The sequence below is a fragment of the Xyrauchen texanus genome, chromosome 40 (assembly GCF_025860055.1).
Source record: "Xyrauchen texanus isolate HMW12.3.18 chromosome 40, RBS_HiC_50CHRs, whole genome shotgun sequence".
In the NCBI taxonomy this organism is placed as follows: Eukaryota; Metazoa; Chordata; class Actinopteri; order Cypriniformes; family Catostomidae; genus Xyrauchen; species Xyrauchen texanus.
In genome coordinates, this window is record NC_068315.1 from 11,045,211 (window position 1) to 11,064,173 (window position 18,963).

At 37.2% G+C, this 18,963-nt stretch overlaps 1 protein-coding gene across 1 annotated transcript; it reads right to left on the reverse strand.

The window, feature by feature from the left end:
- Positions 1-106: 106 nt before the first annotated feature.
- On the reverse strand, positions 107-14,613 carry LOC127633678 (carboxypeptidase N catalytic chain-like). The gene is made up of 9 exons (XM_052112927.1): positions 14,312-14,613; positions 10,329-10,525; positions 8,861-9,016; positions 2,800-2,976; positions 2,590-2,701; positions 1,926-2,065; positions 1,374-1,473; positions 1,147-1,265; positions 107-602 (listed from the first exon to the last, which is right to left on the reverse strand). Exons 1-9 carry the CDS (start codon positions 14,544-14,546, stop codon positions 495-497), a joined length of 1,344 nt encoding a protein of 447 aa, XP_051968887.1. The 5' UTR covers positions 14,547-14,613; the 3' UTR covers positions 107-494.
- Between the last annotated feature and the right edge of the window lie 4,350 nt (positions 14,614-18,963).

The following is an 18,963-nucleotide window of genomic DNA, read 5'->3' on the forward strand; positions in this document are numbered from 1 at the left end:
GACCAGTCTTACTATGTTTGTTTTTCAAAGATAAAATGTTTATTTGTATTATTATTATTATTATCAACATACTGCAAGTGATAATTAATCACAAATTGACCTCTTATCATATTCAGACACAATTTGCAGTATCCAATATCAGTCTCCATTAGTCTACTAACTTCTCATAAAAGAGAGAAATATTTTTGTTACCTAATCTTTGTTTCAGAGTTCATATATATATATATATATATATATATATATATATATATATATATATATATATATATATATATATTTATATTTGAACTCTACAAGAACACGAGTGCAAAATATGGATTTCTCAATGAAAAGCACAAATGTATGCATCTATACAAACAACTGAGAAACTGTTGAAATAGAAAGTTGAGGTTTGTCACAGTGAGTGTCCATGTTTCCCTTTATTTTACTCTTTAAAAAAAAAAAAAAAAAATGCAGAGACAGAGTTTTGTCTATTTTAAGAGAGTCCTTGCTCTTTATCTTGGTCCAAGGTTGGTTGGAGCTGTTGATGGGCCTTTCTTGTTGGTATGAGCTTTCACATTCAAGTTTGTGCCTTTTGGTTGAAATTTCAAATAGAAATTTAACTAAAAAGAAAAAAAAAAAAGAAATTTTTTAGACATTCATGAGCTTACTCTGTAGGCAAATGTCCAGTTACACATCTCAAACACCATTTCTTCTGCGACTGATTCATGTTATTGGGGAAAAGTCAGACAGAGATAAATAGTACTGTAGAATATTGACTAATCATTCATTGGGGTCAAAAAATCTAAGACCAATAGTGAAAATGCTTCTATTTTGCATTTTAATAATAATAATAATAATAATAATAATAAATTCCATTACAAATGATATTCAGCTAAAAAATAGAAGGAGTTGAATTGATAAAGGGGGACATACCATAGTATTTGGTATGTCCCCCTTTTGCGACATGCATTTGAGATGTCATGGACTTCCCAAGTTTGTTCAAAACCTGATGATCCATGTTATGCCAGCATGATATATTCAATGGAAGCAAGGAAATTTGATCATTTGTAAAAAGGATTTAACATGGATTTTCAATGTGGCCTCAGACTTTTGGACCCCATTGTAAGGTTTATTTGTCCATTTTTTTTTTTTTAATGTTTTCACCTGTACAGCATCAGCTGGTCCCACTGTCACTGTGCTGGTAAAAGGCTTGTACCCTGATGCAGACGCAGTCACTGTGTAGGTTCCAGGCAAGAGCAGACGGAAGTAGTCCCCATCCGCCCCTAAGACATCATCAGACATCGCACACCACGTGAAATTGGTGTCATGAAAACGGTCATACCCATATATACCACAAAGTAAGTATGCATTTGATGGGGATCTATACTCACCGCTGGTTATGTCATGGTTTATGCCTACTACAGAGATCTCTGCATTGCTGATCGGGTTGTTATTCTCATCATAGACCATGCCTTTAATCCCATGGTGCACCTGGAGGACAGCAGAGAGTCATGGTGTGTCAATCAATTATGTGTTTTAGGAAAGATTTCAGTTACGGTTAGGTATTGCACTCTCTCAAAGTGGTAAAATGATTCCATTCATTACATTAAAAGTGCTCGCAAGCAGGGGTAGTGTTACTTCAGCTCACAACAAGTCCCCAGAATGTCCATATCCATTTCACATTCTAAGTGCCAAGGGACCGGTTCATTACCTGCTGGTGCCATCGTAAAGCTATTAGTCCATCTTACCTGAGTCCGCCGGAATACTGGGTTCCTTTTTATCTGTTTCATTTTAAATACAAAAGCTGTCTCCATTTGCTACAGGTTGAATGCTACAGGTACTGTTTGACCCAAGAGTTAGAGTTTGAACTTCTACTTGTTTCAGTATAGCCGGATAGAGCCAAGATTAAAGCAGGACCTCAGACATAAGAATGGGAAGCTCACCTGCTCCATGTAGGACACCAGAGCCTCCCTGTTGGCCAGCCACTCACTGGCAAGGGCTGTCACTGGAGGGAACTTGTCACAGCTGAGCTCAAGAGTGATCTCAAAACAGTTAGTGTGGAGGTAGTTGAAATCCTGCATACCTGGAACACAAAAACAGCTTAGTTTTATTACACTAAATCTCAGCCTCACTTTATTCCAAACCTGCATGACTTTCTTTCTTCCGTGGACCACAAAAGATGTTAGCCTCAGTCACCATTAATTTTCATTGCAGCTTTATTACAGTATATACAATGAAACTGAATAGTGACTGAGGCATATGAGTTTGGAACATCATCAGGGTGAATAAATGATCACATAACTTTCATTTTTGAGTACTCTGCCTCTATAACCAGCCAGACTTACTTGGTCAACCATCATCACCAGAAAATATGCTGGTCCACCAGCTAGATCAGCATCGAACCAGTGGTAAACAGCATAAACCAGCCTGAATCAGCATAGGAATTCATGCTGGTCTTTTCAGCTGTGTTACTAAATATCATCTCATCACAGATTAAAGTCCTTGTAATTCCCACATTTTGGCTAAATTAAAAGCATTGGAAGAAAAAAACCACAAGCCTTGTTGAACCAATTGAACGAGAACCGTGGTATGTAAAATATAACCCACCCTTTGACAAAGAGTACCAGCTGGCTCCATTTGTGATGCCTTCATCAAAGTAATCCCCGCAATTCCAGCCCTTATGCATCCAGCTGTGGGCATAGGAGTATGTCTTTGCCAACTGCACACACACAATACCAACATACATATCTGTAAACATTCACTAGGGAATCAAGAAAAACATCATCCAATCCTTCGTTTCGTTAAAAAACAACATACCTTTCGGAATATTTTGTCATCAGCGGTGGCCGAGTATGTTTTCTTGCCTCTAATACGGGGCTCGCGAGACTTATCGAAGGGGTAGTTGGCAACAACGGCTCCACCGTGGAGGTTAGCTGACAAAATAAAGTTATAATTCTGCATCCATTTGATCACTGCTAAAGTTTCTGGCTCAACCTGCAAGAACCAACAGAGGGAAAATAATACACAGTCCACATTAGATGCGTTTCACACAACTTAGTCTTGCTTAACCAGACTTTTAAATTTCAGCATAAAGTCTGGTCCTCATTGCATCTTATTTTGGCCCAAAATTTCCCACTTAGACAGGCTAACAACTAGACAGTCTCATAACAATTCATACTTATTCATATGAGATGGCGAAATCATATTATATCATACTATTTGTAGACCGATATATGTGCCGGTAGTTGCCAATATTTTATTTTCATTTTTTCCCCTAATTAAATTATTAATTTTTACTTATAAATAAACCTCATCTGGTGAATTATATACATACAAAACTCTCAATTTGGTGAATCTAAAGGCTGTAAAAAGCTTAATTTGACAGACACATATGTAGAGCATTGTTCAAAATAAGAGTCCCCGGTGTATTTCGGACTTGTTTAAAGTAAAAAGTCCCACGTTATGCACCAAATCTTAATTTCTCTGGTTATCATTGTGATTTTGGTTACACAATTAACTTTAAGCTTTTGGTACTTTATTCATTTTGCAGCCTCAATGTCTGTGCCCTTCATAGTAAGGAAAGAATAAGATCTTTTTTTATTATTATATAGATCAATTTTAAAAAAACATATCGGACAATTAATCATTTATCGGCCTTTTCCCACTACCTTAGTTATCGGTATCTGCAAAATCAACTATCGGTTGACCTCTACAGTATATCGTACGACTTTTTCACCAACCAATCAAATATGCTTCCTTTGTCTCCTTTCTTAACCCTGATATTTTTTTTCTTCTGTGGTATATGTAAAATATATATTTCAATTATAATCATGGTAAGGGATTCCAATTCACGGTTAGGTTTAGGTATGCGGTATGTGCTAGGAATTAAAATAACAATAAAATAATTAAAAAACGAATGTTTCTCTTTATTCCATGGTACACAACAGAGCTTTTTAGTTTAATATCATTGTTATGTGAAGGTTCTGGTTGAGGTGTTATATTTTATTGTTAGGTTTTTATTGTAAGACAAGGAAAGCATGTGATTGGTTGGTCTAACATTTGTATGTTTTTGTACGACACAATTAGTGTGATTCCCCAATATCAAACTAGAAAAGTTTTATAAGATCGGGTTGACATATCCGACTGACATATAAAGTGAGTATTTAGTATTATACTAAAACAATAAACTGCCATTGAAAAAATAATCTAAAAATGACACGCAAGTCTCTGCCAACAGTTATACAAAAAGCACCAAAAATTGCCAAAAATTTGTCAATACATTGTGATCACAATTTCGGTCTAAAAGTCACTGAAGTCACTAGTAGAAGTAATAATTTTTTCTCAGACATAATAGAAAACAAAGTGGAATATGGATGTGGATATCTAGTTAACTTGCTGTTAAGTGCCTTAAACAAAGCACTGAGTATCTTTCAAAGATTTGATGCCATTAACCAGGCCCGGTTCTACGGGGGTGCTTGAGCATGCTAAGCACCCTCAAACAATTGTAAAAGCACCCTCAGATGAAATTATTAATAGCGTATATGCAAACCAGATTTCGCCGCCAATAGACACACAGACAGATGCACACACTTTCATATCTTTCAAATCCGATCCGAATCTTAATTTCATCATGCTTCCATGTCTCCGATATCCACTTGTTATCCATATATAATGCCATTTGATACGTGTCCTCATCAGTTTGCAAGCGTGATGGGCATAAGTGTGCGTATCTCTTTAATTTTTCCACTTGACTGTTAGGTGCGTCCCGCTCAGGAAACTCGTTAACTGACTTTGTGAGACTGGGTTTTACAGTAGCATTAAAATATTCATCATCCATGTTGCACGATGAATATTTCTTATTATGGATATAAGAAATTGGCTAAATAAAGCCCAAACCACCACTATGCAAGATGCTCATCGATTAAGCTATCAAACAACACCACCTACCGATGTCCTACAACCTCTCTCGCACCGCCTGATACAACTTGCACACCCGGGCGACAAACCCTATTAAGTGCTGCCGAGTGACCTAGGTGAGGAAGAGCCCTTAAAGGTGATGTGCTTAGAAAAATACGCTAGTCGATCTAGGAGGCTGCAGCTGTTCTGAATGATGGTAAGAAAAAGCTTTTTGTTGTTGACTTATATGACGAATGTTAACTGTACATTTCTGTGCCATTTGTCAGTTATTTATGTAACATGCAATACTATTTCATGGAGAATGACTAGTTTATTTAAAATCATACCTAATTCTGTACTGCTAGATAAGATAGATTAGGCACTTAACCTTTAATCTTTATTTCTCTCCAATTTAGGTGATGTGTCCCCTAGTCCATGGCCCCTATTGACAGGCATACTTTGCATCCTTCCACATAACTAATTATTTTCCATAAACTGTACATATTTTGATGTCTCCTCCTTTGAAGTTTTCTGTTATAAAAGCTAGCAAGCACTTTACTCTTTTTCAAATTTCAGCACATGTTAGTTGTAACAGCCAACATCATAAGACAAATGGAAAAATCTGTCTTCATTCAAAAATACTATTCTTCATTTTCATAGATTTATGCTATAACATAGTTATACCAAGTCAGTGCATTTCTGAAATGGTGTTGGATAATGTTTTGAAATGATTGATTTTATTTTTTGCTGAATCTCGGGTGATGCGTTTCTGGTGATGTGTAAAAAAACATAAACTTCCCAGTGGATAATACCATGTTTGGTGGCACTATTTTCAGATTGTTGAAGATAAGGAGCCATTTCCTACATATTTATTTACACATTAGTGAGCACCCTCGATATTTTCAAAAGCACCCTCAGTGATTTGATTCTAGAACCAGGACTGCCATTAACCTTGCAAACTTTGGCAAAATAAGTGATAAGATACTTATTGTATCAACCCTGTACCTTGTTACCACAGCTTTATTTCCTGGCGGTCTGATAAAAACATGCCTTCATTCCCGGGTGCTGCATTCAAAACAAAGCCAGCAAATCTGAAGAACTGGCGATTTCAGCCAGCACATGCCATTGTTATGTTAAATTTACATCAGACAGTCAGTCAACTGACTGAGAATACACACACCAAGGGCATGTTTGTCTTTATTCTGCGTCTTTATTTTAGCCCCTTTTTTTAGGTTTCTCTGCCATGACATTCCAGCAGCATTCTTTTGGTCTTTCTGGAATATTCTTTTAACTTTGTTATCTGGGAGATCTTACATGTGGTAATGTATCCTACTAAAGGTGAAGGGATAATAAACCTTCGTCTGGCTCTGCTCGAAGTGGGTTCCGTCTGGCAGGACAGTCTGGCGTCCTTTGAGATGTCTGGTGGGGTATTGGTCCCGTCCAAACTCTGGAGCAGACTCAGTATTTATTATGCATGGATCTGTGTATATAAACTGCCATGCATCCCTTTCGCCTCAGCTGTCATCGAAGAGTCAGGTTTCACACTGTGAACTCACACAGATGGTTTTCCTCCTGCTTAGCTCAGTGTAGTGTGAAGCCCACACTGGGGTCAGAGAATCAGGAGTGGTGTTTGATGTATGAGTGGCAGCCCTTGACTCATAGTGAAATGAAGGAAGTGTGTCATACTAAGACTGCAGTTCTTAATTTTTTTCTTCCTGAGGGACAACCGGTTGCTAATGGACAAATGTCTCCAAAGCTGGAATTCTCATTTTAGACTGAGGAAAATGTTGTTTTCAGTGAAGAGTTGACAAAGTTAATTAAATAGTTCATACTGTACCAGCCTCTTAGCAAAACATTTAAAACATTACCCTCGTCCATCACCCTTGTCCTTTTTTGCTTCAAACCCATTCTGTCTTGCCATGAGGTACGGTGCCAGAACTAGAACTAGATGCATACAACACACAGGGCTGTTTTGACATAATGGCAACGTGTAAATGACAAAGACACGCCCATCTAGGTAAATTAAACAGACATTACTGATCCAGTACAAATTGACAGTAAACATTAAAGGAATTTGTCTTGAAAACGAATTTCATCCAAACAAGGCTTTAGACTGTTTCTGCTCTAAAAACTTCATTTTCTTCAGAGTATTTTCTGGACAGTGTCCTAAACCTAAGCTCAAAAATATACAGTGTCTACATGGAAAATGTCATTTATACCTGTAAATAAACAAAATTTTAGGATTTTGAAAACTGTTAAAACGAAGAAATGTTATGATGTAAAATGGAAGAAATATTTCCAGATCACTGATCAAATAAGCAACATTTTGACATTGTTAACTCCTTTATACGAATGGTTAGATGTCCTTGATTCTACTGAAGCATGCAAAATGCTCTTTAAAACATTCTCAAATCATGCTGGGATAATGATGAACATGAGGTTTTGTACTAATTTGTGGAGTGCATACCAGCTCGATGCATGCTGTCATTAAAGCAAATGGGTGACTTACCAAATACTTAGAAATTCATATAACATTTTTAAATCAAGTTTTCACGCAAATTGTCATGCTGATAAAGCTATTTGTAAGGAAAATTGTAAAAATGCAAAACAGAAGCATTTTTACAAATAGTGACAGACGTTTGTACCCCTTTTTGTACTCTATCAGAAAAATTGTGACCTTTTTTTATAAGTATGAGCAAAATCACCAATCTGCAACCTACAAAACAGATCTAATTTATTTAAACTCAAATTAAACATATATTACCCATCAAGTTGTAAAAGGCTAACCGAAATATCCAGAGCTCATGATGAAGACTAACAACAGTTTTTTGTAAAAGCTAGATATGTTGACAGTTGATAGAGAGCAGGCCAGCAGAGTGAGACCTGGAAGAGTTACCAACACACTAATGGAGAGCTTAAGTGTGCCGTCCAACTGTAAAAACAACAACTTTTTTTTCGGAAGGCAGAAACTGGCTCTAACCTGTTTTTTAGGGTTTTTTTGAGACTGGAACAGTGATTTATCTATAGTATGTCTGAATATGAGATTGCTGTAATTCAATTTAAAAGTCACTCTGTTGCCAATGGAAACATATAAACAACACACTGTATACTGTATAGAGAATTCCTTTAGCTCGACTGGCAGAGAATGGCACAAGAAATTCGGCCAAGTTTTTGGGGCAGGCCAACACGGAATCTGCGCCCACAGATTTCCACAGAATTAGAATGTCTTTCACAAAGTCCTGCACATCCCACACTGCTTATTTAAAAATGTATCAGATGTGAAGTGTGTAAATTCGGTGCCGCTAGCATCACCAAACAGAATTGCAAAAATAACCGCAAACTCGACTCCTGTCTTCCATTGCTTATCAATCATATGGTCCCGCCCCATTCTCATGGTCAGGATGCTGAAATACATGTTTTGATAGCACCACAGTTTTTACAAATGACTTATAGTTGACTGTGCAGATTAAGCTGGGATAGGAGATAGTATTTTAACATCACGAAAATGACCATTTTACACATTATTTTGAAATCCATTCTACCAAATTCAGCTGACCTCCACCCCCCTGCCTTGTTATGAGTTCAAGTCCCATTTCAGCACTCATACTGACTTCAGTACACTCTAAAAAGTGCCTAATAACTTTATAAATGTCAAAGGACAATATATGCACTAAAATCACCAAATATCACTAAAAACATGGATATATATATATATATATATATATATATATATATATATATATATATATATATATACAGTATATATAAATGGTTAGCATATGGCCTTGATTATTTGTAAACATTTTGTGCCATCATAAGCCTTTGCAAAGTGTTTTTCATATTGTCTCAAGATTATGCAATGCTTATCAGAAGTTTGAAGCTACTAGCTACTCAAGCTCCATGACTAATTGGTTGACCCATCTTTCCCACACCCCATTTTCCATTTGCACTGCACTGTAGGTCAACACTGACTGATGCCCACCTGTAGTTCCCAGTTGTCTGGCAGCGGCAGGTGGTGGTTTTGGCTGTTGTGCTTCTCATAGTAGTACATGAGAGCATTCAGGTCTGGGAAGTTGCGGTTCAAGTCTACCTCCTTTGAGTTTCCACGGCCCACCAAGTATCCATTGAACTCTGGACCCTGGAAATCAGATAAGCATTAGACAGACAGTATCTAATTTCCTGTACTTCGAGTAACCTTTGGGATGTGATATCACCTCACATTTCCAGTATTCTATATCAGAGATGAGACTTGCACTTCATGTGGTTTGTTGTGTATGCTTGTTTGTGTTGTGTCAGTAAGTAATAGAATGTTACATGAAGCCTGTCTGATAGTGAGTTGGCATCCTTTGCTAGTGGTTGTCTTGGACTCCGGAAGGCGCATGGGATGTGTAAAGCAAAATTTGGTCACAGAGAGTTACTGCTGGACCTTTGCACATTTAATTAATCTCAAATTGAGAGAAATAGTGTGTATTACCATGTTTGTGTGTGTTTTGTGTTATAGAGGTGTAGATGGCAGGTAAGTCTATTGTATGCTAAAGGAAAGGGGAGCTTGTGTGTTTTATATTTGTTCCAAAAATAAAATCTGTGTATTGTTGTGTGCATCATTACATATTTGGATGTTATTTCTTTCTTCAGAGTTCTTCTATTGTAATTAGTCTCCAAAGAAAGGCAGCGATGCTCTCTGGGACAAGGCTGATTTTAACATAACAAACTGAGGGACGCAAGAGAAACACTCCCACATCAAAGCTGCCATGCTAAATGCAGTGTATATGTATGCATGATTGTGTTCACGCAATGGGCTGTTGTTGTCCCAAACACTTTTAGTATAATTGTGCCCAGTTAGGATGGGATAATAAATAGGCTTATCAACTTTCAAAAGGGAGGAGAAAATGTTTCCAAAATCGTTTGTTGTTGACGTCAAAGGCTTTATGTCCAATCAAACTCTATGGTATTTTGGGATAAATTTAACCATCACTTGACAGAAGCTAGCCAAACTAGACAGATGCTAACCTGGACAGGCTGGGTGCCATGTCCTCATCCTGGAAAACCATGAACAAAACTGTGCAAGGTAAAAGAAAATACGAGCCACACTATTGTAAATACAGGTTTAATACTGAGGATTAACATGGTTTGTGCTGACTACAAATTGTTTTGTGCTGTGAATTATTGGCTGCCATGAGCATGAAACAATTACAATTCAAGAGACATTTAAAAACTTTGTCAGTTTTCCTATTTTAGTCTGTCATGTAAATAATTGTGTACAGTATATTTGTTGGACCTATTCAGTACATGTCTATATGATTATACAGTACACTGCAATGTTAGATTTGAATGTTTATACTGTATGTGTGTGTGTGTTTGGGTCCTGACTAAGGCAACACTAGTGGAGAATCACAGTTTTAATATACTGATATTACAATGTAAATGATAAGCTATTAAGGGCTGTATACCTGCCTGGCCGCCACCTCATATCCATCTGGGTTCATTGAAGGGAGGATGTGAATCCGTGTGTCGTGGATGAGGTGCATGATTCGCTCGTTTCCTGCTCTGTATTCCTCGCACAGGAACTGGGACAAGTAGATGAGCAGCTCCCTGCCGAGCACCTCATTCCCATGCATGTTCCCTATGTACTTGAACTCTGGCTCCACTGAAAAACACATGTCAGGTGACCACCAGTCAGGAAGTCAGGAGGTCAAAGGGTCACATCCGTGACTAGCTTGCAAGCACACAAGAAGTGCAGCCTGTCCTCATGCAGATGAACAAATTGGATGGAGCAACTGCATACACTCAGAGTAAATATGAAGAAGCACTAAAGGTTTACTATGACTGGTTACCTAAACATTTAAAGGGACAGTTCACCCGATAATTAAAATTCTGTCATCATTTACTCACACTCATGTTGATCCAAAACTGTGCGACTAATTTTCTTCTGTGAAACACAAAGGGAGAAATGTTAAGGGATGTGTGGGTCTCTCTTTCAGGGCCGGTCAACCCATTAGGCAACATAGGCGACCGTCTAGGGCAGTATTGATTCAGAGGTGCCAATCGACTGAGAGAATTTTAGTACATATCCCATCTGTTTTGAACAAAATGATATAGGCCATGTACTAAATTCCTTACTACCGTACCAAAAGAACCATACCATACTTTTTGTTTCCTTTTTCTCCCCAGTTTGGAATGCCCAATTCCCAATGCGCTCAAAGTCCTCGTGGTGTAGTGACAGCCTCAATCTGGGTGGCGGAAGACGAATCTCAGTTGTCTCCACGTCTGAGACCGTCAATCCGCGCACCTTATCACATGGCTTATTGAGCGTGTTACCGCGGAGAATAGCGTAAAGCCTCCACACGCGCTATGTGTCCGCGGTAATGCACTCAACAAGCCATGTGATAAGATTCGCGGATTGACGTCTCAGATGTGAAGACAACTGACATCCACGCACAACTCACCACGCGCCCCACCGAGAGTGAACCACATTATAGCGACCACAAGGAGGTAACCCCATGTGACTCTACCATCCCTAGCAACCGGCCGATTTGGTTGCTTAGGAGACCTGGATGGAGTCACTCAGCATGCCCTGGATTCAAACTTGTGACTCCAGGGGTGGTAGTAAGCGTCTTTACTCGCTGAGCTACCCAGGCCCCCCTACTACCATACCATTCATACTGTTTCTGTTATACCTGTGTTTGGCAAATGTAAAAAGTATGGATAGTATGCCTTTGTCATGGTCATAGACTCACGAGTGCAGAGCTTAATCCTTTATATGGTGATACCCATTTATGGTGCCTACTTAAGAAGCCATAACATGCATATTTCTTCCCAACATTGTTATAATTAATGTTTTTCTAGTTTGAGTTTATACACATTGTGATGTATTTTATTATGTGTTAATTTGTACTATTTGTATAAAAATTAATACATTACTGTGTAACATTTTTTATCGGGGGGACTTTAAAGGTAGTTCATATGACTGGTGTGCTATATTCTAAGTCTTCTGAAGACATTTAATAGCTCTATGTGATGAACATTATAAAACTTTAGTTATTTTTCACTGAAAATCTTCCCATCCACTGTCAGCTTCTGCATCCTTTCAAATATGGACATGTTGTATATGTGCAAGTGCCAATGAGATACTAGAGCTGTAGTGGTGGGTAAGATTATAAGTGAAAAATGAACCAAATTTCCCAGATCGCACAAAGCTATGGTATATGGATTCAGAAGAAATTAAATATAGCAAACAGATGAAACTTCATGTTTTTTTTTATGTCATTTTGGAGCTCAACCGCCTGGATCCACATTCACTCTCATTATATGGAAAAGAATGGCAAGTGCATTTTTCAACATTTTTCCTTTAGTGTTCCACAGAAAAAAGAAAGTCAAATGGGTATGCAACAACATGAGGGTGAGTAAGTGATGACAGAATTTTACATTTAGGATGAACTGTCTCTTTAAAATGTCACTCACCATCAGCATCTGTGGTTGAGACGACACCGTAAATGCAAATATCAAATATGAATAAATTTAAAATTCATTTTATTACACCCTACAAAATATTGAAAGTGTTTAACAGCGCAGCAGGCTACTCTCATCCTGTCTCACAGGCAGTTGACGGCTCATTATTCACAATTATCTACTCTAACAAGTACCAGAAGATTTCCGTTTGTTAACTTTTGATGCAAAAGTGAGTGATGGCAAGACCGCAAATCGAATTAGCCACTGTGTGCAGGCAGGCTCATCACAGTCTTCCCATTAATGATGGATGAATTGAATTTTTGGTTGTGTCTCTTGTGTCTCACCAAACGAGTGGCCTCAGAATTAATACTCTGGCTAAAACATTGTTTGGAATCTAAAGGGTCAGGTCAGAAGTCCTTTGCCCACTTTGCTCTACCGGTTCCTGTTTTTATACTCCTTGTGGAACATGTATACATCCTGGAATTCTCTCCGGGATTTTACCTTTGTAAGCATATTGCCAAGAGAAGTAGATCTTTATATCAGATAACAAAGATTCATGTATAGATTTCTCACAAATAACCTCTTTGTTGATAGATTTAAACTATTTCCAGTAACTGAGAGCTAAATGTGTTTTGAATTTAAATGAAAAAATGAAAACGGTCTACAGACTAAAACTAAGGAAATGTTATGCCTAGTTTGCTTTTTTTTTTTTTTTTTTTTTTACATATCTCATGATGAGACAATGGAAGTCTGAGTTATCTAGATGTATCAACTTCTCCCAGTTCCTTAGGAGAAATACAAATAGACACAAATCAGGCAATTGTTGGCATACAGTAAGAATGCTTAAAAATGCATGTGGACTGCATAGCTCAGATAATTTGGTCTTGGAAGAATTTGATGAGAATGGTTTGCGTTCATATTGAATCTCTGTGTTTTGATTGCAGACTCTGGTTTCTTGGCAAATCTGAGCACAGTTTGTGACATTAGTTGGATTTCTTCTAAACTCTAGAGATAAATGTGAGATTACTGGAGACTTTTTCTCAGGAGAAACATCTGAGAAGCAGGAGACTTCAGCAAAAATCTCCATTCACACTCCATCCACAAGAAACAATTGAGATATATATATATATATATATATATATATATATATATATATATATATATATATATATCTTTCCTCTGGGAATGTTCATATTAAGATGAATAATAAGAGTGATGTTTGCTCTTGCCTGCAACCACTAATACTCACCACATCTCACGGCACATACAGTATTCACCTCCCCTAAACCCATTACTGCCTATTCCTAAATGCAATTATCCATATGCAAATGTGTGAGGAGCAGCAGGATAAATCAAGCTGACAGTCGACATTGCCTGGCCAAATGAACATGTGAATTACCTGCCAAAGCTTTATTTCAACTGTACTGCCAGTGCTGTTCTGAGAAAAACTATGTATGCCGATTCAACGGAACAGCAGCAATCTTGCAATCAAACCCAAATTATTACTTCAACAGTAAACTGTGGCAGCTGTACAGCCTCGGTTAAAACATAAAAAATGGAGTTTGTTGGAACACACAGCTATGTGTGTGAGGAATTTAATGGTTTGGGACCAAGGTCAGAAATGTATCAGGGCTTGGTCAAAAATGCCACCAAAAGAGTTTTTTAAATGTCTCGGGAGAAGATGGATCACTCTGGTTTTTATCTGATATCTAACATTCAATTTCATAATATTCTGTTTTAGGCCTTAATATTCATGGTTTAGACATTGTAGTGAACATTTACATTAATTGATTTGAAATGTAATTTTTTTTTTTTTACACAAATAGACGATTTTTGTTTATGTTAGAAAAAAAACATGACCTTATAGAAGTAGAAATGCTCATGAAAATCTATTTCACAGGGTAAATATCACCCCTCAATAAAAATAAGTTAATTTCTGACTCTGCTTGCTACAAAAGTTAAGTTCAGTTTGTGAAAAACTCACGTGCTTCATGGATGCCAGGATTATCACTGAACTCCAGGACATAAAGGTGCCGTCTTTCCGCACTGAGACCAATGCTGTAGATGCGGGTGATGTAGGGGCATTCCCTTTGGACAGCAAAAAGAGCCCTCACCATCTCCTCGTATCCATGGTGCTGGAAGTCAGATGTCCTGATCAGCGGAGCTTCAAGTCCCAGAAGCAGTGCCCCAATCCAGATGAGAGAGCTGCCTGACAGCATGGTCCTGTACTACTCAGCAAACAGAGCTGCACTTCCCTTTTCCTCGCTCCCTTTCTCTTTAACACGATCCTGCTCTCCCCGTTTGCCTCCTCCCTTTGGACCTCCTCTCACTCCCGCTCAAAAGAGCAAGTAAGGACGGCCCCTTTCTCTCTTTTGCTCTCACCCTAACCATGTGTCTGGTATGTTTACTCATTTGGCATTGTTGAGGAGGTGCGAGTTGGTGTATTGACACCACAGATTTGACACCTCAAGGACAGTTTGGTCAACTTGTAGTAAACCTCCCCCATCTGAACATGTTCTTGTTTTTCTGGCAGTGCTAAAGTCAAACTTTCATTCCTGACCTGGAGGTTGTCTCTGTGCCACTGACTAGCTTTTACAGTAAATACCTTTTTATGGATGACTTAAAAGTATAGTCAGCCCAAAATAGTAATTCTGTTATCATTTACTCACCAAATCCATTTATTTCTTCTGTGAAACTCAATAGGAGATATTAGGTAGACCGTTATAGCCTCAGTCACCATTCACTTTCATTGAATAGAAAAAAGGATACTATAAAAGCGAATTGTGAAAAAAGCTGCCATTCTGCAGAACATATCATTTTGTGTTTCAAAGAAGAAGAAAGTCTGGATTGAGTAAATAATGACAACATTTTCATTTTGGGCTGAACTATTCCTTTAAAGACATGTTCCAGGTTCAATACAAGTTAATCTCAATCATTAGCAATTTAACATAATGTTGATGGCCCTCATTTATAAAAATAATAAATAAATAAAAACAAAAAGAGGGAGATAATTGTTGTTACATTGGAACAGTGTCTACATTCATACTTACATTGGAAATTAATGGGGCCAGTTCATAAATTTTAAAGTAAAAAGTATAGCCACAAGACGTAAACATTATATGTGTTAACATGATTTTAATGTGAACAAATCAGGGACTTACCAACGATTTCAGTGTTCTTTTTAACTTGCATTGAACCTGGAACATTCCTTTTAACAAAGAGGGACAGAAAAAATGGATAGTGAGAGAAGCTAAAACATAGTGGTCATTTTTATTTCCAACACTAGCTCATTTATTAACTCTGTGCCTAAGAGGTTAGAAATTCTACAGGGCACTCTGGGAAAACAGACCATTGGGGGCCAAAGGTTTAGAATGAGAACTGAGATTTGCTGCAGAACTGTCCCCCAGAGTCTTTACAACATCACCTATAAACTATAAGCATATCTACCAAGGAGCTGCTATCAGTCAGAGTCACTATGACCTGTAAGCCCAGAGCTGTCAATAAGGATGGCAGCTGTTGCTTAGCCTTTGAATTTACATCCATTCTCAATAGCTCCGCAAAATGGAAATGATAACACCTTTCGCATTGAGCAAACAAGCTGGATGCTTACTCAGAGGGCAATGTGTTTGTGTTATCACCAAGTGCCACTGATGTTGCTATACAAGGCATTGCTATGTGCACCATGAAAAAGAAAAAACTAGAAAGGCTCTTTTGTAATTTGTTGACATCAGATTTGCTCATCTGATATCTTTGGAGGGTGAGATTTTGAAGAGAGGGTGTGATTTAATTCTGAGGCTCTGGTTGAAGTTAGCGAACAGCTTATTCAGCAACTTCAAAGTCTTTCTAGCAAGTCAGCCCTAGTGAAAAAATAATATCCTTAAGCACACTTTAATCGTGGGTGCTTCATTTTTACTAAAGAGTGTTGCTGGCAGGCTATAAATGGGAATATGTATATTCTGCTAAATTGGAACAACACATTAATGCACTTGAATTTTCTGAAAGCTCTGCTGTTGTGGCACTAAAGATGTGTTAAGTATACTTGCTTGAGCTAATATGGAACTATTTGAAGTATACTTTAGTACACTTTAAACATCTACCCTTGTAGAGAGAAGCTAAAACAGAAGCTGTTAGACTGATAATATACTGCTGGCCCAGACCACAACTGAATTTCAGCTGGAATTAATATATCTACTTCAGGCACTTGCATTAATAGTATTATAGCATGTGTATTACAGGGAAGAAAATTGAGGGAGTTTTAATCAACTTTTAATAAACAATGAACATTTTGAAATCACACAGTTGAAAATGTTTACCGTTAGTAGGATCACACCTATTTTAAAGCAACACTAATCTCACCCAGAGCCATATAGAGAGAGAGTTGCGACAACGGAAGTTCTAAATGCTTGATCGTCACTTGATTCACGTAGACTTCAGATAGTTCCAGGAAGTGCTTTGGCGGGCATTTCAAACTGTTAGAGTAGAGTGACAGAACTGCGATTTCTGGTAATTAGTAGTCAATAAATGCATTTATTTTATATATTTATGTAACACACTGACATATCTATGTAGCATGAGTATGTTGTTACAGCGATGTTGTTTTTTTAAAGATCAAATCAGCTAATATTTGAGGATTAGTGTTCGCTTACCGTTATTTGCCTCAACTTATTTCAGGCTAGGGTTTCTGTTGCCTTTTTATGTTACCTCATGTTCATTGTTTTCACTAATCTCATGGTAACTAATGTCATATTTATGACTTTTCAGATAGAGGCTGGTGACAGGTGATTTCCAGCTCGCACCGCACAATGGGTCAATGAACTATTAACTATTAGCAGCAGTTACGTAAATGTAAAATTTAGTGAAATGAAGCTTATTGTTTACAATTCTTACAATTCTATATATAGTAATATAATTATTTATGTATTATAAATATTATATATCTAATGTATAATTCTTACAATACTTATTCATATACACAATATATTCAGCTTTAAAACAACTTAAGCATACTCGTATATAAACTGCCGTTCAAAAGTAATGAGACTGAAAATACAGCTTGGCATCACAGGAGTAAATTACATTTTAAAATACATTAAAATAGAAAACAGTTATTTTAAATTGTAATAATATATTACGATATTACTTTTTTTTGTATTTTTATTCAAATAAATGCAATAACTATTTACAGCAATTCATGAATACATTTCTAATAAATTAAATAGCATGCCAAGCATTTTGTATGTGTCCTTTCTTTCATGTTGTCGTTGCATAGTCTTCACCATGGTTTGCTGTGCTGCATGGGGATGCTCCAATCAGCTCAGAGAAAGGTGTGCTGAATGTATGGCTTCCCCACTGACATGGAGAGGAGAAAAACGTTATATTGAACTAATATGCAACTTACCTCACCCTGCAAAACATATATGTTTAGACTCCGTTTCTCTAATTCCAAAAACGATGGATGAAACTGAATCAAGAGAACAGATTTTACAATTAATAGGGTGTTCGTTACTAACTTTATCCAGCTCCAATCCTTGCCTAATCTGTTAGTTATCCGATAACATCCCTTATCTCCTAATTTAATGAGTAATACTCAACTATAAGGTTTTAATTTACAAGTTATTTTTATTTAGATGTACTGATAATATACAGAATAAGATAATGTTATTCTTTAAACGTCTCACCTTTTAAAAGTGCGTCGCAAACGGTTTTTTCTGCTTCATCTCTACGGCGCGGCATGTGTTTGCTGCTACTTCCGGGAACTATTGAGAGGCTCCACGAGCCGCCATTGCTGTAAAAAAAAAACGTTCCATTGGAGTCAATGGAGTTGTCGCAACTCTCTCTCTATATGGCTCTGATCTCACCCAGTGTAACTAAATAACATATATTTAATAAATATATAAAATATATATTAAATAAAAATAACAACCCCTTTTCATAACATTAAATGACATATTTAACATTAAGCTGAACTCAAAACATAACTATAACCCCAATTACTTTTAAATGTTAGTTAATAAAACTTCCAAACAGTCCCTAAAACCTACAGACGTACCTCATTAATTATGCAGACACAACAGCCAATAGCAAGTCCTCAAGGAGAAACATCAACAAACGTTACAGTTTATTCCTGTAAATGACTATAATTTTATCTAGTTTTAACGGCTGATATTTTACTAAAATAGGCAAATGTACCATTTTGAGCTTTGTGAAATGCAGACATCTGATTGGTCCATCTATCACTGATTAACAAAAGGTCCCTGGCCTTCAGTGTATAACTTGCTGCTTATCAGAAATTAATAGAAGTGGATGAGGGTGCGCTGGCTAGCTGTCACTGCCATTCTGTGTTGTTTGTAGACGTGTGTAGAACCATAAGGAGATGCTCCGTTATACACGATTATATGTCCAGATGTTTATGTACTGTAGGTAGTTATAACTTACATTATATGACTTGCGTGATAGTTGTAGAATGACCAGATGTGGGTAGAGTAGCCAAAAACTGTACTCAAGTAAAAGTACAATTACTTCAAAAACATAATTACTCAAGTAGAAGTAAAAGTACTAACATAAATAATTACTCGAGTAAGAAACTATCCAGTTAAAAGAGGACTCACGTAGTGAGGAACTCGTTACTTTCACAAA

Bases quoted from the DNA above. Each gene is read 5' to 3' on its own strand.
- LOC127633678 (XM_052112927.1), bottom strand. From the start codon at position 14,546: ATGCTGTCAGGCAGCTCTCTCATCTGGATTGGGGCACTGCTTCTGGGA. The intron at 2,702-2,799 runs GTATGTTGTTTT...GTGTGTGTGCAG, and splicing joins ATGACAAAATATTCCGAAAG to TTGGCAAAGACATACTCCTA. The intron at 1,266-1,373 runs GTGAGTATAGAT...ATGATGTCTTAG, and splicing joins AAACCATGACATAACCAGCG to GGGCGGATGGGGACTACTTC.